Source organism: Phodopus roborovskii, unplaced genomic scaffold, assembly GCF_943737965.1.
Source record: "Phodopus roborovskii unplaced genomic scaffold, PHOROB, whole genome shotgun sequence".
In the NCBI taxonomy this organism is placed as follows: Eukaryota; Metazoa; Chordata; class Mammalia; order Rodentia; family Cricetidae; genus Phodopus; species Phodopus roborovskii.
In genome coordinates, this window is record NW_026126627.1 from 1,638,369 (window position 1) to 1,665,150 (window position 26,782).

Consider the following 26,782-nt stretch of genomic DNA (forward strand, 5'->3'; position numbering starts at 1 on the left):
CTTTTACTTGAATAATCATATTAACTACCAGAATAAATATAAAGTACAGTAAGACAGAATGAGATGGAAATGAGTAGAGACATATCTCCAAATAATAGACAAACAAGCAAATGAAGCTACATGTCACAGCATTAAAGAATCAATCTCCTGAATGTAGACAAAAGAAAAAGAGCATTACCTGCTATGTCATTCTAAATGATTCTGCTGAGGAAAGGTTAAGGGCAGCAAACAGTGGCAGAGAAGAAAGCTCTGCTATCACATGTAATGACAAGTCTCCTCTGTGTCCCCTCAGAACCACTCTGTCTGGTGGTCCCACACTTGGTTTGGTCGTATGGACTCTGCTGGGACCAAGACTGTAATATGAACTCCATGGCTACCACTGAGTAGTCACACAGCTTCCACACTGAAGCTGGAAAGCTCACCTCTCTCTTTGTCCATGTCAATCATTTCTTTCTAGTTGAGGACGCTGAGGCAACAGTGATATAAGTTTCTAAGGAAAAGCTACTTTTGGCCTCTTTAGGGACTAATGCCATGAAAACATCACAGGCAGCTTAAAATGTTTCAGATGAGTAACTTAAGTACTAAACATCACTGTACTCTGTGATATAAAAGTTATAAATCAATATGGACAGTGTAATCACTTAGCCAATAAGTAGGTATTAATCTTGTCCTCACTATGCAGGTGAGGCTGCCATGCCCAGAGGGCTCAGCCTCTTGCCGGATTACTATGCTAATAAGCAGTGACTCTCAAGCTCATAGGTGCCCCACCATAGAACACTGACTGGTACAGCAATTATTAACCACCCAGTGCTTTAAAAATGTGTAGCCTTTTATTATGGTTTTACAGAATAAGAATTCTTCCAAATATATATGTATGTGAAAATTTTCACTTGCTGGTATTTTATTTTCTCTTTGAACAAACATCTAGGTTACAGAACGGGTGCTACAAAAATAATTTAAAGAAGGAAGCCAAATTAAGACATGAGGAAAGACCTTGTACAAACATATTTTTAACAAGTAAAGCATATGGCATCTGATTTATATACCTGTCACATATGTTTTCTAAAACTTCTACATGAAACCTATTTTAAGGTATGCAAATTTAATACATTTAGAAAGCCACTATGCAAAGCATCTTAAAGTGCTCTCTTTACTAATGCATGGAACAAAGTATACTGATTATGCAAGTACATTTAATTGGACATAATTAAAATAATGAGACTTAAATACTGATGATTTTAAAAAGAAAAAATAGAAAGTGCTATGAGACAGGAGATGCATTCAAATGACAATAAGACATGCAGTGTCAGCTCTACTCTAGTATGTGACACTTGTTTAAAGGGAGCTGCTGCTGGCCGTTTGCTTTCCAATTTTAGACAGGTAGTTTACAGATGGATTCACTTGGCAATATAAAAGATTTTACCAAAGGGGGGGGAAAAAGAATAATACAGTACTTTGCATTTGTATAACATCTCTTTTTACAACTAACTTGGGAGTGAGACAGGGATCATTATGTTCTTCAAAGGAAGGCATCGGCATCAAAATGACCAAAGAGATAAGAAAGCAAATTTTCCACAGTGACTTGAGTTTGGTTAAATGGACACAATCTCAAAAGCTCTCACCAATGTCACTCTGACCTGAAACTATCAAATCTAGGCATTCTCTCAACTGTGGTGGCTATCAAGAGGCAAAGAACATGGCTAGTACAGGAAAGGGACATGCCCAAATCTATAGGCTATAGGTGCTTTTCTGGGTTTAGGCTTTTGATGGGCTCTTGGTTCTGACATGGCTGAAGTGGGAAAGGCAGATGCAAAGTTGATGGCAGGGAAAGACTTGGAATTTTTATTAAAATTCTTTTCTCATGTCTTTGCTTCTCTAAGTACAAAATAGAAAAGGTCATGTAAGTAGAACTTTCATTATGTTAGCCTCAGGGTAAAGCTTTGTTTGGTGTAATGTCCCAATTTTCTACAATATAGAGATTGAAAAGGAAGCTTTGAAGTCTACATGGTCCTAAAATTTCTTAGGAAAAACAAAAATATGCTGTCTTCAATTAACTCTGACAATAAGCAGATTCCATTACCGCTTGCTGATGAAGATTGGTGATGCAGATATAGCTGTCATGCCGAAAGCCATGTAACTGGTATGGGTAAAACAAGAGAATAATTCTGCAATAAATATAAATCCCAGACTGAGTTCCAGGCTAAAGCCATTAAAATGTATTCAGATACAATTTCAACTTTAGACTGCTGCAGTGTAGAACCACACACTTTTAGGGATCTGTCTTTAAAATATGGTGTTTCCTTCTCACTGCTGTCAGATTCTAATTACAAGCCATACACTCAACAGCAAAGGGCCCAATATATGGAGCCTTATAGCACTAATACCCTCTAAGACCTTTGGTTTGAGCATCCTAACTCTACTAACAGCCCAGCATGCCTATCACATGAGGTTTCACAGCATTTCAAAACGTACTGGCTGAGCTGACTGAAAACAGAACAAAAATAATGTTGTCAATTCACCAGTGCCATAACCGTCTAGGATGCCCCTCAGAATTCATAAAAATAATGAAAGAATCAGGGCAGAGACAGAGAAAATAACTAATGCTGCTCAACAGTATCTGCTAAAATCAATGCAATTTTTGTCAAGAGTGTAATATTCCAAAGTCATTCAGTGCCACTGGCAGTATGAAATAAAGCACACATGGATTTCAATTCCATGATGCAGATGGATCTCCCCCAACAGCACAGGTTCTGGGTGCTCAGCTTTGTACCAGGTGTCTGCTCCAGGAGCTGAAACACCTATAACTGCTGCTTCATGGTACAGTTTGGAAAATAACAAGAAGGAACAAGGCTTTACAAAGCCATTGTTTAGTCAATTGAGTCAGGTATAGTTACACTGAAATACTTTGGAAAGATGCAACTAGTAACAAACTATACAAATCGAAATGACTTTTGTTAAAAATAGGTAAGTCTTTAGGGCTGACACACAAACTGTGGGATGACACCAGTACTGAAAAGATCAAAAGGGATTCTACTACTATACTTCAAATATGTGTTGGTACAGTGAAAACTACTTGCCCCGGATGCTAAGTGAAATATGAACCTTGTGACATGGTGTAGCCATCTTAGCTGTTGAGTGCAAGATACTTCATAATATAATTCTTTGATGTTTTAAAAAAAATAGAGACCTACCCAGGAACCAAATTAAAGAATCAACAAACAAGTTAAGTTCTTGCTTTTCATTTAAAAAAGAATACTAAAAACAAGAATAATAATGAGTAAATTATTTATTTCTTTCAAAGGAGTAATAGTTAAGACTTATCAAGCAACTTATGCTTTGTACTTATTAAGCTAAAATAAAGTATCCAGAATGATAATGAAACCCCTAGATATATCATGTTTAATAAGTAGAGATGACTACTACTTTATGTTAATTTTATCATTTAACACCTGTGAGGTGTCAATACTCTCATCCCATAGGAGAGATTAATCATGTAATTACCCTGTCTCAAAGAGTTTCACTACCAACATGTCCATATCCTTTCATCTACCTTATACTTCACATTGCCCACCAATCTTGCTCTTGTGTCATCACAGCATTCATTGAAATGTGAATGGATATTTTGATCTCAAGAGGACAGAAATGAGACTGCTAGTCATTACTCCGCCATCATCTTGCTCACTCATCCACATTTCAGAACCTGTTATGTTGTCAGGTCCTGTGGCAAGTGCTGGAATGGCATGCTGAGACTAACAGACAAGGTCTTTTCTTCATGGAACTCAACCTCTACCTCTCAAGGCAATAATTATGCACTTTTAGGGTTTTAGTAAAGGAAATGAGCAAGGAGCTGGAAAAGGATCTAAGAGATGGACCTCATTTAGTCTGAGGGAATTATCAAAACAAAAGCCTTTTAGAAGAAGAAATTCTTAAGAGTAGGAATTGCACATGAAGAGTTGAGGACAGAAGCTAATTGTGCACAGGAATTTAAGAAGGGACTTCACCTGGCTTTTATGGAAAAAAGGCATGAGGAGAAAAGAACAAACCATGACATACAGAACATTAATAGCTTCTGAGTTTATCCTCATTTCACCTGTGGAAACTGTTTTTTTTAAGACAGCTTGCGATAAGTACAGTGTGGACTCTGTTGAGGGAGTGTTTTTGCTTGAAAGACAATGGCCCCTGTAGGTAGTGGCATTATTAGGGGTTGTTTAGATTTGTTAGAGGAAGTGTGTTACTGTGGAGCTGGGCTTTAAGGTCTCCTATGCTCAAGCTATGAACAGTGTGGCATTCACTATTGCCTGTGGATCAAGATGCAGAAGTCTTAGCTCCTTCTCCCATTCCATGTCTACATGTACACAATGTATACATGTATACCATGAAGATAATGGACTAAACCTCTGAAACTATAAGCCAGCTCAAATTAATTTTTTTTCCTTTATAAAAGTTGCCATTGTCATGGACTATATTCACAGGAATAGAAACTGTAAGTAACAAAGACAAGTTGGTACCAGGGACTGGGATATTGTTATGAAAGGCCACAACATGATTTTGTTTGGAAAATCTGGACTTTGAGAGTTTGTGTTAGGAAAGCAGTGGGATGCTTTAAATGCTGCTCAATGGGCCATACTAACAGGAGCATGGAAGACAGTGGTGCTGAGGGTGATTTGATTTGTAGGAGCATCACTAATCACTAAAGAAATTTCAGTGGAGAACTTTAGTATGTTACCTAGAGATTGTACTTGTGATATTCTGGTGAAAAATATGGCTGGGTTTTGTTGTTGTTGTTGTTTTTGTGTTTGCTTGCTTGCTTTTTGTCCTTGTCCAGAGTTTCCTTAGTGCTAAAATCAAGTTTTGGATTAATTCTGTTGGTAGAAGAAATCTCAAAACAGCCCAGTATAGACACTGTCTGTGGTTATTATAGTAAACTCTAGTGATGATTTACAATAAAAAAAGAGCAATCTGAACAAGGAAAAATACAAAATGTAAAATCTGAGGAGAAAAAAAGCACCAGAAAGTGGAATGGAGCTAGTTCCTATGTTCAAGGAGTTAAAATAGATTAAGAAATAGGATAATTGGAGTAGTGACCTTAGGGCAAAATCCCACTCAACTGAATTCCCAACACGTGGAAAGACATTAAAGAAAAGCTTAAAGCCTGGTGTGGTGGTTAATCCTAGCACTGGGAAGACAGAGGCAGGTAGATTTCTGAGTTTGAGGCCAGCCTGGTCTGAAGATCAATATTCAGTATAGCCAAGCTTAGGACGTGAAGGAAACCACTTATAACAGAAAGCTGGTAAAGATGTAATTGAAGAAAGGGGTCAGGTTTAGGCCCAGCAGCAGCAGAATTTGGCAGCTTTGGCCAGTTTGTTCTGGCTTTTGAGGACAGACATAGGGTGTCCCTGAATGTAGGCACTGTGTGGAGGCTATTGTGTGGAGCTGTGAAGGTGAATCCTGGATTGCCTTGGAGACCCCCAACATGCTAAAGATACTAAAGTCATGGGATACTTGCCAAGGAGAGCTGCTAAAAGAGAGTAGAAGCCACCCAAGAGAAAAAAGTGTATTGCTGTCAACAAAACTGAAAAGAGTTGGAGATATGAAGAACACTTTGACATCAGACATAGAGATGCAGAGTTTGGAGTTTGCCCAGCTCAGTTTTGCTCTTGGTTTGGATCAATATTTCCTTGCTATGCTCCATTCCCTATGTTTTGGAATGGCAATATATATCCTGTGTCATTATATGTTGAAGTATGTAATCTGCCTTTTGATTTTGATAGTACAGGGTATTGCATGTCCTCAGAAGAGACTCTGAACTTTAGACTTTTAAGTAAGTTTGAGACTATTATAGACCATGGAAACTTTTGAAGTTGAACTGAATGTCTTTTTGCATGGAGACCAGGGAGTATAATAGGGTGGTTTGAAAGAAACTGGCCCCCAAAGCTAGTGGCACTATTAGGGGTTTTGGCCTTGTTGAAAGAAGTGTGCTACTTTGGAGGTGGATTTTGAAATCTCCTATGCTCAAGCTATGAATAGGGTGGCACTCAGTTCACTTGCTGTTACCTGTGGATCAAGATGCCTCAGCTCCTTTTCCAGAACCACATCTGCCTGTATGATTCCAAGAAGACAATGGGATAAATTTCTGAAACCGAAGCAAGCCGAAATGAAATGTTTTGTTTTATAAGCATTGTCGTGGTCATGGTTTCCCTTCATAGCAACAGCAATAGAAGCTGTAACTAAGACAAGGAAGAAGCTGAAAAGTCCAGAGAAAAGCTAAGACGACTGTGATGGTATTTTGAAAGTAGGAAAAACAACAGTCACAGATTCAAATCATTTCAAGTCCCCAAGGGGCAGCACACTGCCTGACAACACTAGGTCCTCAAGCTGAGCAGCTGCTGGCTCTACAGCACCCCCAATCCTCATGTATTACACCTTCCTGGGCACAATAAGTCATCCAGGAAGTATAAAAGACATAGAAAGAGGCTTAGGAAATGATTGCTAAACTCCTAAGTGAGCTAGCAAGACTCCACTGATAAAAACCAAACGATGTACAGCAAAAACCTTTGAGAAACAAAATGCCTTTCCCCGCTCTAACAATAAAGAAATTTAGAAGCCAGATATGGTTCTGCTAGGTGACTTTCTAAGCTTGTTAGAGAAATGTATTATTTAAAATAGCCTAGGGCTGTGCTGCTAGGAACAGTACAACAAGAAGGGTACTGAAAGAAAGTCCTTTCTTTTAAGGCCTGGGGAAAATGAGAATGGAAATCTACCTCTATCATTCCATCTGCCCTTTGCTGAAAACATGGTCTCTGTCATTTGGGCATGAAACAGAACTATTTTGACTATCAGTAACAAATGCAGTTAATTCATATACAATAAACTGAGAATGGAATTTCTCACCCATGTCATTTAATAATTTTAACCTTTGTGTCCAAAAGAATTCATTTTTCTAGAATTATAAAACAAAACTCATCTAGAAAATCAACTCATTTCCCATGTGGACGTGAAGACATGAAAATCAATGATTATAGTAAACAACATTCACAATCTAATCAATGCCAATACCTCTCAAAACTGTTTCCCACACTTAAGCAGGCCAAGAGCATTAGCGATATGGTAGCAAAGAATAGTTGATTCACTTATGCATCAGCTTCTTTCCTGCTAGAATCAGATTAAGGATTCCTATTGGTTTCTCAAAATTTAAAGTTTTAATAGTCATTAAATTAATTAAGACAGTATAGCATGTATGCTAGAGTGATATGCTCAAGTGTTTGGGCACAAATAAAGCTTAATTTTATAAAGAAAAAAGATGTCTCAATGGTCTCACAGGCCTCTAAGGTCCAGCCATAGTTCTCACAGCCTCTAATCCAAAGCCGACTAGGAACGACTTTACTACTGCTTTAAAAAAGCTCAAAGTGGGGGTCATGATGAGATCCAGGGAAAAAGGGGAACAAAATTGGATTTCACTGTAAAGAGCTTTAAAGTTTAAAACATACTTCGCTTTCTTTCGATTCAGAAGTCCCATTCTCCTGTGCTGAAAGTAACGCTTTCTGTGTTGCTCTCTGCACCTTTAGAATGCCTTTGGGGGGCTTGAAAACGCTGTTCTCTGTAGAAACCAGGAAGTGGCACATGAGAGCATCAAACGACGCTTTGGTCTTCTCTCTCTAAGGGCTATCTTTAAGAATGGTGGTGGATACGGAAGATGATAAAAGAAGATCTTACAAGTTCACAGGCGCTTAAGGTTGAGTAAAACAGACATGTATGGTGTTCCACCTCTGTTTTAGCTAAGAAAACACAGCTGCACCTTATAAGCTAAAATTCAGACTCGGACAACCTAAAAAAAAAATCACTAATACCCCAGCTTATGTAAATGGAAATTAATAACTCTCATTACTAAAAACATACTTTCCTTTAGTTTGTAGTAAATGCTGATAAAGCTGGATCAAAACTGTCTTATTAGGAACTCACTTTTGTCCAGGATTGAAGACAAATGCCTAAGGCTACCATGGTTTTTAATTAAAAACCAAACCAAAAATAAACCATTTAATGGTTTATTTACAATACATAAATTTAGTAACAAAAACTTAGAAAATACTGAATTTTGTATGAAACTACAAATGTTATTTTTATTACTACTATTATCTTGCAACACATAGCTCAACTAAGTAAAAATAATTTATTTTAACTTTTGCTTAACAATCTTGTAAGGCCACTGAAATAAACATACTCCAAGCTATGTTCTCATACACAAAAGGAACCAGTATGTCAAAACTACAGTAAATAGTGTTACAATGTCTTTCAATCGATGTTAAGCCAACTATAGTTCTGCAAAGAAAGAGGAAAAATATAAAATCCAATTCCACAGCATCTTCTGAAACATAAAACCTACTTTCTTTCTCCCTCCAAAATCCCAGAGTGTAGGGAAACCCAAGAAATACAACTAAATTACTTAATTACTTCATGTCAACTCGATAAGTCATACTGCTTAATGTAAAAATAAGACCTGCCACATGCAATTAATGACTGTTACACTGCTTCAGTTGATCTAATGTGTAATGCACATAAAACATTCACAAGAAGTTCTATAGATCTTACAGTAGTTCAGTGGAGAAGTCCTGTCCCAAGGGTATGTAAATCTGAAGTACAAGAAACCTCTGGATCAGTCCAACTAGAACAAGAGAGAAAAAAATATGACATTTTGAAATGTTCAGGCCCTTAATATGTACACACAAACAGACACAGTCAGTGCTCCCAGCAAACTGCCTAGTTCATCTGCTCAGGAGCAGGAAGGCACACAGGAGCACCATCATGATTTAAAACCTGATTGTAAAGATGAGGCAGATGACAACTGAATCAAACTTCAACAAATGTTGCATTTTAAAGTCCCATCTGTGGCACTGGTGATATTTTTATGAAAATTAAAAAAAATAAAGGATTTGTAGTCATCTTTTGTTATGCCATAAGAGAATGTGAGCATGGAATAGCAGTCCACACACACATATAAAACTGAACTATGGCATCAGTGTGGTCATAAAAACGTGGCAATTAGTTTATTCTTTGACAGGTTTTATACTCTTACTAAACAACTAAATAAAGAAGAGCAGCTCAAGAAAAGTAATTCTAATTATGGCAACTACAAGTAAAGGCTCAACAAAGCAGATCTTGGTCGTATGATTTTAACAATGTCCACACTTAGCTGGATGGAGGAAGACAGTTTCACTTATAATCTCTTTTGTTAACATGCTCTTAATTAATTCTCACTAAAAAAAAAAAAAAATAGCTGTTATTCCTCATCACTAGTTTCATAAGGATAAGAAATTTTGAGGAAAAAAAAAAACCTACATGGCACTTTTGATAGCTGTAGTCTACAACTGCTTAAATAAAGTTAGTTGATTTTTATACTTTGTCTACATTCAGTCACTTAAGTCATTCCCTCTAAGGTTTTGAACTTTTTATTGATCTCTCGATTTATGATGCTTCCAACAGACGTCTTAGGGAACTGGTATGGACGGGTTGTAGAAGATCTTGGCAGGTAAGCCATATAGGAGATTCTCATTTCAATCCTTGAGGAGATTAAAAAATGGTCAGAAAAACTCACAAGGATCATATCGCCCCCCCCCCAAAAAAAAATCCAGGTTAGGAATATTTGTGTTGCATAAGAATATAATAAAGTTGTCATAATTTTGTCTATGACCTTCTCCTATAAATCCAAAAGTACAAAAAACAGGAAAAAAAAAAAAAAAAGACTTAAGGAAGAGCCAGGTCTGATGGTGCTTCCCTACAATCCAGAACTTAGGAAGCAGAGGCAGGAAGATCACAAGTTCAAGGTTCATCTTCCAATTCAGAGCCCACCTAAGCTATGGCTGGAGTGCTTGCTTAGTGTGCACAATGCTGGACTCAATTCCTAGCATGCATGCATGCATGCATACATTCATGTATGTGCACGCGCGCGCGTGCGCACGCGCGCGCGCACACACACACACACACACACACACAAACACCACACACCCATATGCACAGACATAAGACTCCAAGGGAAAGCAACTGAGTTAAGGGTGGTATGTCTTATCTATGCTAGCAATAAATATAATAAATTTAACTTTTGATCATTTTATACAAAGACTTCTGGTTTGTGATTCTTACGGTAAGCTGTTTTACAGCATTCCTGGGACATATAAACCACTTCTGTGTTTTTTACCAAACTTTTCTATAAACAAACATAATTGGCCAAATATACATATATAAATGCTTTTCATCAAATATACAAGGATGAATGTTTTCATCAAATATACAAGGATAACTTCTTTTAAATTGTCAACCTTATACATGTGTTCAGAGAGAAACCCGAAGTTACACAAAACAGAAAATTCTGGAGGAATGTGTTCCACCACATTTATAGTAAGAGCGAGTGTGGCAACCAGAGCTCTGACCCACAAAAGCAAAGTGAAATAGCAAAATGAGGCCATCTCAAATATGCCACCACCAGCCGTCCTCTCTGGCCTCTTGCACTGAGAGTACTGCTGTTTCCACAGGGGCCTCAGCTGTAAGCAGAGCCTGGAAAACACCAGATCAAGCGAAGCCAGCCCTGTAAAATCGGTGCCACAAATCTCACTGAATCAGTGTTATTTCCTTCAAGCACAAAGAGCTGCATGTAAAAGACCAGTTTTAGAAAAGAACAATCTCTTTCCTCAACAAAACAAAACAAAACAAAACAGAACTGTCATTCAACATTCTCACACACCAAGGCCCTACTTTCCAACAGGCAAGCTTTCAATGTGATGATACTACAGGGTGATGATATGACAAAGAGAAGAGTGTTTTAATAACATTCGATGAGCTGATTCCATGTGGCAGTAATGCTAAATAAACTCCATTGTAGTACATATTTCGCTGACCTAGGATATTTAAACTGACTCTTCATATGTGCATTGTACTTAACATTATTCTATGTAATACTGAATATAGGCCTCATTAGTTTAAAAATGGCCATCAAATGCATAAAATATACAGAAGTCCTTGTTAAAGGGATAAAGTCCCCTTTCTTTTTCCTTTTAAATACATAAAGACATACTCAACTTGTAAAATATCATTGGTTTTAAGCAATGTTTTTAGAGTTGTTTCATTGGAACAAATGACAGATCGCATACCTTACATACATTTTACAAGGACTGCATCATCCAAGAAATGGGATGAGGCTGCAGACAGTCATTCCTCCTCCCTGCCCAGAAAGCTCAGGATAAACTCACTCCAAGACTTCAATCACAGCCTTAGCATATCCTTAATTTCTTTTTCATCCCTTAAACTAGGCTAATAATTTCCATCTGTATCTCAAAGAACCATCTTATGAATTTTCCTTGTCATTTAACAAAAATTATTGATCACACGCTGTGCACAGGACTTGGAAGTTTTTTTTTTTTTTTTTTTTTTTTTTTAGTAAATAAGACAGTCATAACCTACACCCTCTTGGAATGTACAATATGGTTTCACAAAAGAGGAGGTTAAAGTCCTATGACAGCATTTAACTTGAGAGGAAGAGATGATCAGTAAAGGTAGTTCCGAAAAAATAGCGCAGGATCTGAGCATGGAACAACAGGCAGGGAATGACTGGGAGTGTGGTAGTGATAGAGGAGGAGCAGAATGTAGATGGATTACTCCATCTTATGGTGGAGGTTAAGATGTCCATGGGGGAAGGGTATGACAGCTGAAATGAACCTTAAAATGCTCAGGCAGCTGCTACAAGACACTGAACAGGGAAAAGAATAGATCTGAAACTCAGTCACATGCAGCCTTGAAGGCCATGCGAAAGATATGGGCCAACCTAAAATCAGTGGGAAGCTGCTCATTCATGCATGTGTTCAATGCAGATTAACCTGACTGTATATCAGGTAACACAAGACAAACTAAGCAGTTTCTATCTGTGGAATTTGCTTTCTGAAAACGGTTGGGAAAACAGTGGAACAAGTAACAATTACACACATGTTCAGTGCTGTCCACAGTATGAAATCAGGGCAGCAGGTGGGCCACAGGGCTGGAAACAGGACGCTGAAGTCCAGGTGTAAATTAAGTACATGTCAGGTGGGTCTCGCTCCAAGGTGGCACCTTAGTAAAGGCTGGGGAGGAGAAGAGTAAGCTGTGTGTCAAAACAGCAATGGCCTAGAATGGGTGGGATGCAGGGGAGAGGAAGAGCAATAAGAGAGAAAGCCAGTGAGTTAAGAGGGAATCAGATAGTCATATTCCCATTGAGAAATTATTTTTACTTTAGGAAATGGGACATTTTTCACGAGAAGGTAACATGTTTCACATGTCACTTATAATTGAGGAGTTCTACTCTGGCTGCTAATTTGATAACAGAAAGTAAAACTGCAATAATCCAGGGCCCAGAGAGGTGTGAACAGTACTGAAGGGTAAGGAGCAGGAAACCTTTCAGTCTTTTCCCCAGTACGGCTGATCTCTTCTTAATGGATTCAGAAAATAAAGAAAAATAGAAATAGATTTAAAGAAGAATTTTGGTCTCATCAGTTGAAAAGACAATGCTGTTTGCTAGCAAGTTAAAGGAAGGGAAGAAGTATCCCAAGCAGCTTTGGTCAGGAGCTGGGTTTTACACACACTGCATTGCATATAGGTGGTCCCGATTTGCAAGACTGAAGTAAGACAGAAGTGGTATTAAAATCTATGATCCTGATGCTGATAACCAGGGAAAACATATAGCTACAGGGCTAAACATAAAGACTAGCATCACCATAGCATTCAGGTGGCAACAGTACAGGAAAAATGAATAACCTAGTATACAGTTGGATGAAGATGGAGGTGGGAGACATCCAAGGAGGTAAGTGAGGGAAGGGTATCAAGGATGTGCTGGTGCTCTCAGATGCTCCTAGAGGTGAGGATGAAAGCCGAGAGCCCCCACTGGCTCAGGAATACAGAAAACTGCTCACTCTGATAAAGCACTTTCATAGAATGGTGAGATCAAAGACACTTAAGGGTTTTAAACAGAGCAAGATATAATTTTAAAAGAATAGCAAAGTAGCAATGAGGAGACCTCGGGGAACCACAGGAAGCCATCCTCATCTTTTAGAATAGCTGAACTCAGACTTTGGGGATGCAGATGGCTGGACACACACTATTTGTTTCAGATGATTCAGCAGGGAAACCAATGACTTTGAATGTGACTCTTGAATACAAAATCCCTACTGGATATTTATGTGTGACAGTGATACTTCTCATACAGTCGACTCCATACAACACCATCCAAGCTGAAGGGTGGCATAGATTTATCTAACTGTTAAATGATAGATGAAAGTGTCATTACCAAGGGCAGATGGCTACAATTAGAAATGAGAACAGAATTGTCCTCATTGAGACACATTTAACAAACTTATCTGAACATCAAATATAAATCATCACTGAGTTAGGAGTTATAAAAAAGATGATTAACAAATACCATGGAGAAGTATACAGTGTGATAATGAGCATCACATGTTCTGTCATTTGATGGGTTATTTACCTAGCAGGCTCATAGGCATGGGTTCAATTCCTAGCAACATTAAGTTAATCATATTAGAAAGAACTTGTATTGGGTGCCTTCCATGCACAAGACTATGAAAAGACATGCTGTAGGTACCTGAATTTTACTTTTAGTATCCTTTGTAAACTGTAAAAATTCTAGGCTTTATGTGCCATTTCAAGCACTATGTGACACATATCCAACTAGGAACTATGAGGAACTTTACTTATTGCAGCAAATTAATTACAACAGTTTAACAACAGTCTCTTTCGAGGTTATTAGGTTATAAAGAAACAACAACAAAAACCACAGGGTGAAGGGGACTCTCCTTCTGAATATATGTTTCTCTTATTGGCTGATGAATAAAACAGTTTGGCTAGTAGCCAGGCTGAAAGGATAGGCAGAGCTACCAGACCAGAGAAAGCTGGGGAGAGGAAGGTAGAGAGAGACAGCAATGGAAATGCCATTTAGAGACTGGGAAGATAGGACACACCAGGTGTTCTCTGGTAAGATAAGGCCATGTAGAAATACGCAGATTAGTAGTTATAGGTTAATAATTAAGAGAGAGCTAGCCAATAAGAAGCCACAGCCATCGGCCAACAGTTTAATGATTAATATGTGTCTGTGTGCTTATTTGGGGCTGAAGGATGGCAGGACCTGGTGGGACAGAAAACTCTAGCTACAACAGGGTGAGTTGTATGGCTCAGCAGCTAAGTGCATTTGCTTGCTAAGCTGACCTGAGTTCATTCTGAGAACCCATATGACAAGTTGTCTTCTGACCCATATGCACACCATGGTGCATGCATGCAATCACACAGTAATAAGTAAAGGTAATAACAAATTAAAAACTGATTTATTTACTTAAGACTGATCAAGTACAATTTTAACTCAGAAAGATTACTATATAGGAACAGTCAAAAATACTTAATTTCATTATGAAACTTTTCTTATAAGTATTTAATATAATCAGGAATACAAATGAACTACCAAATGTCAAGTTTACATAAAGTATGTATTAACTCTTAAAATAGGAATACATAGGGATAATTGAACTTAATTGAGATGTTAATTGAAAGCTACTTCTCTATTCAAGGCATGCTTTCTAATTTCAGTTTAACCACATGAAACTCACACAGAAGGCCATTTTATACAAGTAAAAATAACTACAATCTTTGTTATCAAAACATCCAAAGAGTGCATCTGAACAGCATTAATACCAGGGATATCATAGAAAAGGTTTCATTTGTTACACTGCTGCACAGGCTATGGAAAAGCCAGATTAATTTTTAATTGCAGGGCATTGTGTAAAGAAACACATTAGAAGAATCTTCTGTTTGTTCTAATTAAAAGCCATCATTGCTACATTTAAAAAGGCAATTATAACACATTATACCCCATTTCTGAGGAAAGTAAGGAAAAAACCCAAAAACCTGAATAAGAGTAGAAAAGGGAGAAGGAGAGACTGTATTTAGTCACTTTGGTAAAGGAAGAATCTTTCTCAGAGCCAAATGAGAAGGCTGGCAGGGCTGCCTGATTCCATAAATACCATGATTGGTACTGACACAGAGGATACTAAAAGGCAGTCAGACTATCTTCACAAGCCAAACACAAGGGCGAAAAGACTAGCCTACTTCTAACAGCCAAGTTCCCGGAATATATCTGTTACATAAAGCCAAAATCCCGAATCAGAAGAACTGTGTCTCCTATGAGAAAAATACTGCAACTCCAGATGCGCTTGTCGAACTTATTTTAGTTCACTTACTTACAAACACAAATGTATGTGAAAATGAAAAACAACAACAAAACAGTCTACTATCAATCACAAATCCAACTAGGAACTATGAGGAAGCCAGGCATATTTCCCTGTGGCATCAAATTAATTTTAAAATGTTAACAATAATTATCTATTCTCTTTTAAGGTTGATTTCTTAGTTTATAAAGAAACTCTGGCAAAACATTTTAAATTAAATCATCTTCCATCCCTAATTTTCGTGGTTTGATTTACATTTTAGAAATTTAAAATGTCACATAGTACTTGAAATGGTACATAAAGCCTAGAATCTGTATACTTTAGAAAGGAAATTAAAATTAGAAATCAGGTACCAATGGCTTTCCACAGTGCCTGGTGCATGGAAGGTCTTTTTAATGTTTTATTTATGTTGCTAGGGATTAAACCCAGGCCTCTGGACCTCCTAGGTAATGCTCTATCATTCTGCCTTATCTGCAAACCCCTAATAAATATTCTTAATGACTATTAAGTGCAAAAAAGAACTACCAATTTATTTCTACAAAACCAGAAATATATATTTAACCAATAAAAGTGAAAAAAACCTGATAATATTTAGACGTTATTCAAATTAATCATTTTACTGAAAGCTTAATCTGTTGACAGAGCCTTAAATTTCAACCTCATGTCTGTCAACAACTGCTCTTCTAGACCGCATCTCTAAGTCACCTTGTAAGGTTCTGTCGGCTTTAAAATGCCACATTAATTTTCACATTGGAACCAATTACTGCAGCTATCTGTTAGAGAACATATCTATACTTGTTAGATTTTGTTCCTAAAGGTTTATCGATTATTGTTACTAATTTTTCTTTAAAAAACTGAAGTTCTTGTAACTTATGAATTCTTGAGTTTGTGTCAAAACTTTGCCTTAACCACCGGATTTTCTAATAAGAACCCAATGTTTTTATGCTCATCTGTAAAGGAACACTTGTGAGAAATTCTTCATACAAAGTTAATGCTCAATAAATACTATTATAATAAATAGCTACTAAAATAATCTTCTAGGATTTAAAATAGTTCTAAATTTAAAGATAGTGAGGGAGGATGTTTTTCTACATACAGTTAATTTCTACATTGAAAATATCACATGACTTCATACCAGCAGATCCCACAAAGGTCCTACTATATGCCTGCTTCTAAGACACAAAATATAATTCTCTCAAACACTGAACTCCAGTATTAGAAGTCTTACTCACGGATTTGCTTATTTTCCTTCGGCAATTGAATTCTGTTGGTCTGGCTGCTGCCTTCCAGGATAAATACAAAACTTTTAACTTCTTTATCAAACTCCTATGGGACAAAATGAAAATAGCAGTGATTGAAGCATATCTTATCTGGCTTATTCTGTAAAAACTGGAATTGCAAATTCCAGGAAAAAGTTTTTTTGTTTGATTGATTGATTGATTGATTTTTTTTTTTTTTTAAACAAAAGACATAAAACTAGACTCAAACCTTGATGAGGCTTTCATCCTGAGACTTGCTGGGAATGGAACACAAAAGCACACTAGCCATGTGGCTAAATCTTACGATATGAAAACATGTATTCTCCAAATGAAAAAAAGTTCTCCAACTTCAGGGATTCCAAAGCTACTAACTGGCTCTGGATGTAGCTGCCTCTTGCTACCTGCATGAATCCCCATCTAGGTACACAGCTGATCACCACCTCCTGCACAGCAGAAGAAATGTCTAACACCCGCTGAATTCACACTAGAAGTTTTTGCTTCCAGGCCATACTTCAAGTGGAATTAATTATGTATTATTTCATATCTGCTGTGGCTTTAAAAACTATACACACACACACACACACACACACACACACACACACACACAAACATTTTAAAACAATATGAACTGGAATGTAACAATTAATGCTAAGAAGTTAAGCTAAGGGGCTAGAGAGATGGTTAAGCAGTCAAGAGCACCTGTTGCTCTTCTAGAAGATTCATGTTCAATTCCTAACACCCATGCTGGCCAGCTCACAACCATCTATGTTTGCACACCAGGGTGTAAGATGCTGTCCTCTCACGTCTCTGGGCACCCCACATATACATATGGCATATACTCACACTGACAAACACACACAAACATCAAAATAAATCTTTTTAATTAATGAGACTTTTATAATGTGTAAGTCCATGTAATGTTCACTGTAACAGCATGCCCTATGTTTTTGCGATGAACACACACACACACACACACACACGCATATATATATATATATATATATATATATATATATAATTTGTTTTATTTATCACATAGCCTACCCAAACCTTCAACACAGTCACAAAGCACTTATATACGCTGGTCCCCACCAAGCACTTCAAATTTAATCTTTTCATTTTAATACCAATAACTTTCTCAGTTTCTTGAGAATGCCAAGCCCCCTTCTGATACGGGAATTATGTTCACACTGCTCCCTTTACTTGGCATGCTCTTCTGGATGCCTGGCTGACACTCAGCACTTGCGTTAGTTACTTTGGGCAGCTGTGACGAAATATCCACCGTAAACAACTGAAAGCAAAACGATTCTCATTTTAAGGTTAGGGTTTCAAACACTTCAATCTACAGTTCCTGATCCCATGAGCCTGGGCAAAATATCAGTGGTGGCAACCTTGGTGGAAAAGCTTCTTCATGGCACACAGGAATGAGGGTAAGGAACAGAAACCTGGGGCCAAGAAGAACCTGCAAATGCCAAGTCCCAGTGATCCAATTCCCCACCTCCAAGTTTCTACAACCTCTCAAAATAGAACAACCTGTGGGGGCACATTTTATATTCAAACCATACCAGAACTCAATGTCATTTACTTGGGGAAGCCTCTTTTGACTTCTCTGGCACATGTTCTCTGAGTACCGTTTTTCCCTCATTCAGAGCAAGAACTGCCCAATTTCTATCCTTGTCATTCCATACGTCAATAATCTCATCTGTCAGAGGGGCACGTAGCTATCTACATCACAAAGTTACTTACATTATATAACATTATGCAATGTGTCTAATGTTATGCTTAGAAAATACTAAGCACTCAATAGCAGGTTTAAGTTTCATCTACAGGTATTCTTATTCATCTTTTATTCACCCTGATGGAGACACGCTTTTAGGTATGGTGGAAGCAAGGAAAATTGGCTTCCACCTGATGGCTCCTACTTTCTCTGGGAAGTGGGGGTGTCAGCTTCTGGTGAGTCAGGAGGGCATACCCTGGATGTGGGCAGGGGCTAGGATTAAGCAGTCTGGTGGCTGGAAACCGAAGATGACAAGAAAGGATCATTTGGATATTGACAAGAATATAACAGGATAATTTTCAGAACTACTGGGGTTGGATTTATAGTGTTATCAATCTTAAAACTAGGTATTTTCTCCAAAAGTATTGAGGAGCCCAGGCACATGCAAAGGAAAGACGGGGATGTGACAGGGGCTGGCTAGGCAAGCATCGTGATAGGCTAAAGAGCAAAGGCTTTCAAGGTCCTTCCTGGAAAGGGACTGAAATGAGACTTTAAGTTTCTGCACTGCAGAGAAAGAGATAGGACCTCAGGGAAAGTCAATAAAACTAACCACAAGGAGGAAACCGAAAAGTTATGCCCTGAAGGTCCCAATCAGACTTTAGAACCAGACAGAGGGTGGATCTGAAGAAGTGAGCTTAAGAATCGAAGACTGAGGTCATCGAAAAATGTCACTGTGTCTCACTTGATAATTTCAGAGGTCCCACTGTTTGTGGTGATGAGGTCAAGGATGTGATAGTAATAGTAAGACTGCAGCAGAATCAGATGTCATTAAAGATGATGAACTCAAGAAACCCAGAGGCCCGGGGTAAGAGAGATTTTCTTCACTGATACCAAAGTCACCTAAAATGATAAAGCAGGACTCCAAGAACACAGAGCAGTTACACACCATGTGGCAGTCTTAACCAGCTACGGGGTTGTGTCTGGTGGTGGTGGTAGGGCCTGCAACCAACAACACAAAGCTTTTGATGGTGGAAGAATAAGAAAACCAGTTCTGAAGTCTGATCAAGTCCCTTTTTCTATAACCTTCCCACACATCCCTTCCAGGACTTGACATTTCTAACACTTACTTTCCAAATCACAGATGGACTGCCAAAGATCTTCCATTTTGCTCCAGGATTTTTGCCCTGGGCACTAAAGATTTCAACAAATGCACCTCCCTAGAAAATCAAACAAGAAATCCACAGTGAATACAATGCATCAGAGACATTATATCTACCACAGAGTCTACAACCAGTGTTCTAGCCATCTGTCAGTTAAACAGTCAGATACGGGAAAAACATTATCCCTATTATTATACCTATTTTATACTTTGGCTGTATGTAAGCCACAACTATTGGATTTGGGTCACCTTGGGTTACTAAGGAACTCACCTTTAAAAACATGATAAATATCAACTGTGCCATAGAAATATTATAGAAAGGGCTCACTGACTTGACATGTATAGATCAGGTCCTCAAAAAATCTAAAAAGACCAGACTAAAGGGCTTAAACACAATTATAAACTAAGCTAATAAATCTTATCACTATGTGTGAACATAAACTTAGTAGTCATATTGATTAGGGCTCCAATACCTTCTTTTTAATTTTCTGAATTTGGAGTTAATGTCTTGATTTTTCCATCTGTCAAATAAGTTGTTGTATCATGCAGGCTAGCAAACATAAATCATCAAGGACAATACTTGGCATGCAGCAAGGGCTTAATATTGCCATTGAAAGTTATTCAATAAAGAGGGAAAATAGCTTGGACTCATTCATAAAAAGACCCAAGAAGGATGGGGGTATATGTGGAAGGTGGTTCTTACTGAACATCTCTACGATATCTTTCAAACAAATATATTTGGAGACATATAGGAAGAACAAAAGGAATATTTTCAATAGATTGTTACCTACTGTAAACTGAAGACCACGAGTCACACTAATAGGAATGCTAAAGTTATTACTAAGTACCCATATACTCTGCAAATAAAAATGGGGGAATTAAATGATTATCTCCAAGGAAGAATATGTTGTGAAATTTGAGAAGCTGAGATAAAGACTAAGTATGATTTGCATTACACGAAGCACATACAAGAAACAGATTTTTATAAAAACCTGTTTTAGTTTTTGTAAAAACTCACCAGCATTTTTCCTAAAGCATATGTTTTGCTTCTGACATGTAGAACATTTCTTCTTTCTTACTATGTGCAAAATTGTACTTGCTATTGCTTCTAAGGGCAGGTCATTTTGTATGAATTTTAAGTTTGAGGCCGCTGGATTTTAAAAAGAAATCTCCTGAACCTCGGTGAAACAGTAAACTTTTTTTCCCCAGTTCTTTTCTTGTGTTTTCCAAATTGTCCACAGTGGGCATCTGTTATTTCATAACATTATACTATATCTACATGCTGCGATTAAACTAAGTTTATTCTAACCCATAGAACAAACTTCTAAAATGGGACAAAAGAAAAGCACACACCACTTTAAGGTCAAGTAGTGTTTGGCCAAAAGGATGAAGCCACAAAGAGGTGGGCCCTGGGGATGGGGGTACCAGTACTCTGACAATATTCCTAACAGAAAGATGAAGATACTACATAGACTAGTCATTTGAAGATGAAGACAGGAGAGCTGGAACAGAAAGCCAGTGAGCCGAGGTAGGGAAGGAATGCCATCCAAGCAGCAAGGTGTCTGAGGAACACTGAGAAACAGTGTGTTCCAAATGTAATCCTTGGATCAGACTTGCTTGGGAGCTGCTTTAAAACTACACAGGCTAAGCCCATCCACATTTCTCATTCACCAGATCTAGAAGAAGGGTCAGGAAATCTGGGTTTTTGTTAGTATTCCCCAACTGATCCTCATGTACCCCAATGCAGGAGAGTCATAGGAAAAAGAAAACAGCACACAGCCCAAGTGCTTACTTTAATCCTGGGTTTAAAGTGATCCATTCATTAACTCTTCTAAATAGCTTCTAAGATACAAGAGGGGATCAGGGGTCTGGTGCTCAAATTCCTATTCCGGATTGGGGGGGTGGGGGAGGGTCATGACCTGCTCTGTAATCAAATCCAAAGATTCTGCACTAAAAAGCACTGGGCTGGGGCATGAACACTCAAGGTCAAGACGCCTTAGCCACTAATTATTTTTCACCCCGGGAGTGGAGGCTTCACAACCCAGAAGGCAAGCCAACTAGCCCCAGGAAGGAAGCTCTTTCGGGTTACCTGGTACTCATTTTTGAACATTCCCGCAGAGGGCCCAGGGTTTGGGGGCACAGAGTTTGTCTGTCGGCTGGAGGAGGGCGGGAAGCGGCGCCTCTGGGCCCCGCCTGCCCGGGCTCGCCTCGGTGCCTCGCGCCCGCCGTCAGCTCAGCGGCGCCTGCTGCCGCCAGCTCGCGCCATCGTGGTCCCCGCTCGGGGCGCCGCGACAGGGGTTGGCGCAGAGTGCGGGATCTACGGGAGGCGGGGTGATTGCGCGTAACCTACGAGACCGCCCGCCGCCGCCTCCCGGCACACAACCGACCGCGCCCGCGGGAACCGCGCAGCCTGCTCCGGGTCTGAACGGACGCACCCATTGGCTCCCCGGAGGCGCCTGCGCACTGAGCCCTCCAGGGTGCTTTGCCTCTGGCTAGGCTAAAGCGTTGCCCAGGCAACTGAGGGCTTCCCCACCTGTGGCAAGTGGTAACCCATCAGCTAAAAAAAGAAAAGGTTACCCCCAGGTTGTAACTCAGATCAAGTCTCTTCCCTTCGGCTCCAAGTATTGTAAACTGGTGACTCTTTGGTCAGGGGGTCTTTGGTTCAGACACTCCCATGCTTGGTTTCTTTGAGAAATAACAAAATGTTAATTTGGGAAGGCCCGTGGGAAATGTGGGAAATGAGGATGCTCCTGCAATATCACTGAACCCTTTCAAAAGCTAAGGCTTCTTTACTCAAATGATTGCTGAGCTAAGTGCTGTCTTAAGTGCTCCGGATTACCACGCCCAGAGGCTAGTTGTGAAAGAGGTCCTCCTGCCTGCATCCAGGTTACATGTTAGGTGAGAACGGCAGTAATTAAATGAATGAGAAGACAATCACAACTTGGGCTGAATGCCATGAACAGAGATAGGGAAAACACCGTAGAATATTTTAGTTTGTTGTGGATAATGTAGCATGTTACGACCAAGTAGCTTGAAAATGAGAGAAATTTACTCTCTTGTAAGTTTGGAAAATCAGAAGTACAAATTCAAGTTGTCAGCAGGGTACACTCCATCTGCAGGCTGGATGGAGGAGAATCCTTTTGACATTTCTTGGCTACGGTTTACCAATCCTGTCTCCATAGTCACACATTTTTGTAGTCTCTAATGAAAAGACACGCCATGACAGGCCATGCCTATATTAGTTACTTTTTTTCATTGCTGTGGCAAAACAGTCTACAAAAGCAACTTAAGGAGGGAACATTTTCTTAGGCTCTCAGACTGAGAGATATATTTCAATATGACAAGAAAGGCATGGTGGTGAGACATGAGGTGGTGGGTCACATTACACGCACAGTCAGAATGCCGAGAGACTGATTCAGATGACCTTCTTTATTTCGTTTAGAATAGGATCCCAGCCCCTGGGATGGTCCAAGTGTGTTCAGGGTACATCTTTCTTAATCAAACCTGTCTGGAAACACCCTCAGAGACAGGCCCAGAGGTCTGTCCCTCAGATGACTCTAAATCCAGCCACAGAGCCCATTTTTATAATTCAAACCATCTTCAGTCAGCATTGATGACAGCCCCTTTTTTTTTACATAGTAAGCATTGCAAATTGCTAAGTTTGTAAATTTTATGTAATAGTAAATATCTATCATATTCTCTATATCTATCCCAACATGTAGACATTTTATCCAAATACTTTCCAAGTTGACTCACCTTTCGTTAATTGTAGTCTCTACTCTGATTAACCCATCATTTTCTCTTCCCTAAGTTGTGATGACACCTTCCTAATTAACACTCCACTGACAACCCTTTATGGTGCTGTCAGAGTATCTTTATAAATAAATGGCCAATGCTAGGGTTGGGAAGAAGGTTTGTTCAGTCAGGTATCTGCTGTACAAGCAATAAAACCCAAGTTCAAGCCTCAGAGCCCAAGTAAAAGCTAGTGCATCTTAGTCCAAGATCTGGAGAAAAGGGGAATGCAAACAGATTGATCTCTGATACCCATTGGCCAGCCAGTCTAGTAGAATTAGTTAGCTTCAGGTTTGGTGACAGACCCTGGCAAAAATAAAATGGAGAGTAATGGAGAAAGATACTTGATGTCAACCTCTGCCTTCCACACACATCCACATGTACTATACACTACATGAACTCATACATACACCACATATAACAAGCACATATGTGTACACAAAGAAAAGAAAAAAATTGAATCCAACCAAGACTTTAGATGCTGTGTTGGCTTTGCAAAATCTAGCCCTCCCTTTCCTCTACAGTTCCAGACATATTCATCTCAATCCCATTGAGTATTTTGTTGTTGTTCTGAAAGACCCACAGAAGGCGTGGACTCTCACGCCCCGACTCAGGAAAGGTGGCCCTCCTAAATCACTCATGAGAACCTGTCTTGATGCAAAAGCATGAGGTCTTTTATATTCCAGTGCACTGGGGTCCACAGCCATACCTCACGTGGGGTAGAGGACTGGGAATCTTGGGTACAGGGTTCAGACAGCTTTTATAGGGTTACAACAAAGCCACGCATCACAAACCAATCATCTCATAGCATCCAGTGCAGACCAATCAATTTGAACTATCCAAGCCCGCGCTTAGCCCAGGAAGTCTGCTTTCGCTAGGGCTTCTGGGTAGTGTGACAAGGCTCATTTCCTGTTCTCATTCACTCACAGGTGCTGTCGGTAAACCGCCCTGTAGTAAACAGTCAAGAATGACCTTTTGCCTACTCACTGCTGGGGGTAGAGTCTAGGGAAGTTAGGCTAAATTTTTCCATCCTTACAGTTCATGTTCATATTTGACATGTTCCCTTTCACTTCAAGCCTTTATGGATAATAGCATACTTACTTAAGGGTAAATTAATAACCTCAATTAAAAATTAAATGCTTATTTATTTGTATGTGTTTGTGGGTACATGTGAACACATACACATAGCTCATAGAACAACCTGAAAGAGTCACTTCTCTTCTTCAACCACATTGACCTCAGGAATTGACCTCAGGTGACAAGTGCCTATACCTAGTAAGCTATTTGAGCTATTTCTTGGAATAATAACCTCAGTTTTTATGAAAAATTGTTAGAGCCAAACATGATAATCACAGTATATCAATGAGTGATTTTATCCAAGTAGTTTTCCTTTTCATTACTTGTTTCTTTAGTTTAAGGCTATAAGAATATAATAACATTTGCTGCAAAACCAAACATCATCTCCTAACTCTCTGAACTCCTAGCAAATTACTAACATTAATAGCTGTATTTTCATTTGGAAATTTGATATAGGCTTATTCAGGCACTGGAGCAAATCTGAAATCTGCCAAACTCAGATCAGCTTAACACACACAGGAGTGGCTGATTATAAAGCAAAATAGCCATGTATAGTTCTTCAACAATATGAGCTTAAAAACTGAGATGGGGCAAGACCCAATCTTATAATAGTGGTTGCTCATATTTCATTTGGATGAATGCTAGCTATGTACAAAATCTTGGATTTGGCATTGCCTTCAAGAACATCTACCAGAATTATGAGAAAGAAAAAAAGCCCCCCCTCCCAAATAACTTGGCTTAAAACAAGCTGTTTATGTGTGTTATAAAAGACACTAAAGCTGTTTCTTTAATTATGCAACACTTTTTAAAGAAGTCAGTACATTTAGTAATTGCATTAAATTACTTAATTTGACAACATTAAGAATTAGTCATCTTATAAGCTTTAAAATGTTCATTTTTGTTCCATGAAGAAAGTAATTTTGTGGTATATTAATATTATTAAACGATCTGGGATGATATTTAAAACAGAATAGACTAGAAATAGCTTTTTAAAATGGCATAGTCTTTGTTTGGCAAAGTTAGATGTCTATTAATATCAATCTGATAAGTTCTAGTACTCTTTTGAACTAAGAATATGCTGTTTATACCACAATCTAGTTATAGTTTATATTTGGCTGTGGTTCATAATTTATTTGTAAAGAGGAGAATAAAAACATAGGTTTGTTATTTAGAATTTGTTATATTTCACAATAACAGTGAAATTTTTAATACATAAAGAGTTAAAATTTTCCACATTTTGACTGACTGTGAATTATAATAATGCTGATCTTGTAAAATAATTTTTGCACTGTGTATACTTTGTGCTCTTAAACAAATTACGTAGTACATCCAAGGCATCTGTTTGACTATTGATCTTGGAGTACCAACGTGCACTTTGACAAGAAGGTATAACGTGGTTTTTTTTGTTTGTTTGTTTGTTTTGATGCGTGTACTGTTTTTAGTACAAATGGTTCTGTTTGTGGAGATTTTTGGAGACTGTTTCCTAACTTAAGATAACCAAAGATTCCAAAAATTATGCAGAAACTTGAAATTCCTAGATCCAGCTGCTTCCTGGAGGCTCTTAGGATAACACTGTCTTTCTAGGAATTGAATGTTAAAATATACTTTCTTAAAGTAGTTTATGAAATATCAAACATTTAGGTTTATAAGAACAAACATACTGGCAAAATGCATTTTAGAAAAGATTAAGTTAATTGAATGGATATGGATATTGAGGAAATTTGGGGGTCATTTATAAGGAAGGAGAAATCATACTGAGCATCCAAAAGCAGATAAATGTCCTCTATAACAACAAGTTTTTGAAAATATCACATTTATGCAGGAAAAAAATTGAGAAAGAATGAGGGGAACATGCAAAGAGATTTAGAACACTTAGACTCAAACATTAACATATCTTCCTTGACTCCACTGTGTCCCTGTAAGGTAAGGACGGTGGAACCATTTAGATGACTGTCTTCCATCCTGGCACTGTGTGAAATCACACATGACTTAAAAAGCTTGTCTCCTGAAATTCTGTCTGTTCCCTGGATTATTGAGGGGCTGACCCTTCCATTCCCCTCATGTCACAATACCAGTTCCCCATAGTGCCAGTCATGGTATTGGATAGTTTGACTCCTGAGACACCTCCTACACATGAGCTAAACCAGTGGAATGTTTATGGTCCCAGAAATAGGAGTTTCTGACCCTAGAGTAATACAAAGTCAGACAGCAGGTCCCTTCTCAGCATCACTTCTGGCTATAGATGACTAGGAGGCTGCTGAGAGATTTTTCATTTTCCAAAGTCAGGCGACATGTAGATTTTAATTTACTTATCTAATTAAACTAGCATTGCCAATAACTATGGTGGTGATTTTCTATTAGTAGATGAAAGGATGAAATACTTTCTCCTTCACCTTTACAAAGGGGAGTCTATCCCTTCCTATTATATGGAAGTTTATTCTGAATTGAAACATCCCCTCCAGAAGAGAGGGGGCTGATATGAGCTTCCAGAGGGCATGGGAAGGTCACAGGTCTGCAAAAATAGAAACTTGCA

At 38.5% G+C, this 26,782-nt stretch overlaps 1 protein-coding gene across 3 annotated transcripts in view; it reads right to left on the bottom strand.

Moving 5' to 3' along the window:
- Cfap20dc (CFAP20 domain containing) overlaps nucleotides 1-21,555 on the bottom strand; it is a 251,621-nt gene extending 230,066 nt beyond the window's left edge. For 2 of the 3 annotated variants that reach the window (XM_051206685.1, XM_051206687.1), the window contains exons 1-4: nucleotides 21,470-21,549; nucleotides 19,349-19,438; nucleotides 16,478-16,571; nucleotides 8,587-8,659 (exon numbers count right to left, since the gene is read on the bottom strand). In XM_051206685.1, the coding sequence (XP_051062642.1) occupies nucleotides 8,587-8,659; nucleotides 16,478-16,571; nucleotides 19,349-19,438; nucleotides 21,470-21,490 (278 nt within the window). In that variant the 5' untranslated portion in view covers nucleotides 21,491-21,549. Of the gene's footprint in view, nucleotides 1-8,586; nucleotides 8,660-16,477; nucleotides 16,572-19,348; nucleotides 19,439-21,469 lie in introns of all 3 variants that reach the window. The other variant, XM_051206686.1, reaches the window with a different exon arrangement.
- Between the last annotated feature and the right edge of the window lie 5,227 nt (nucleotides 21,556-26,782).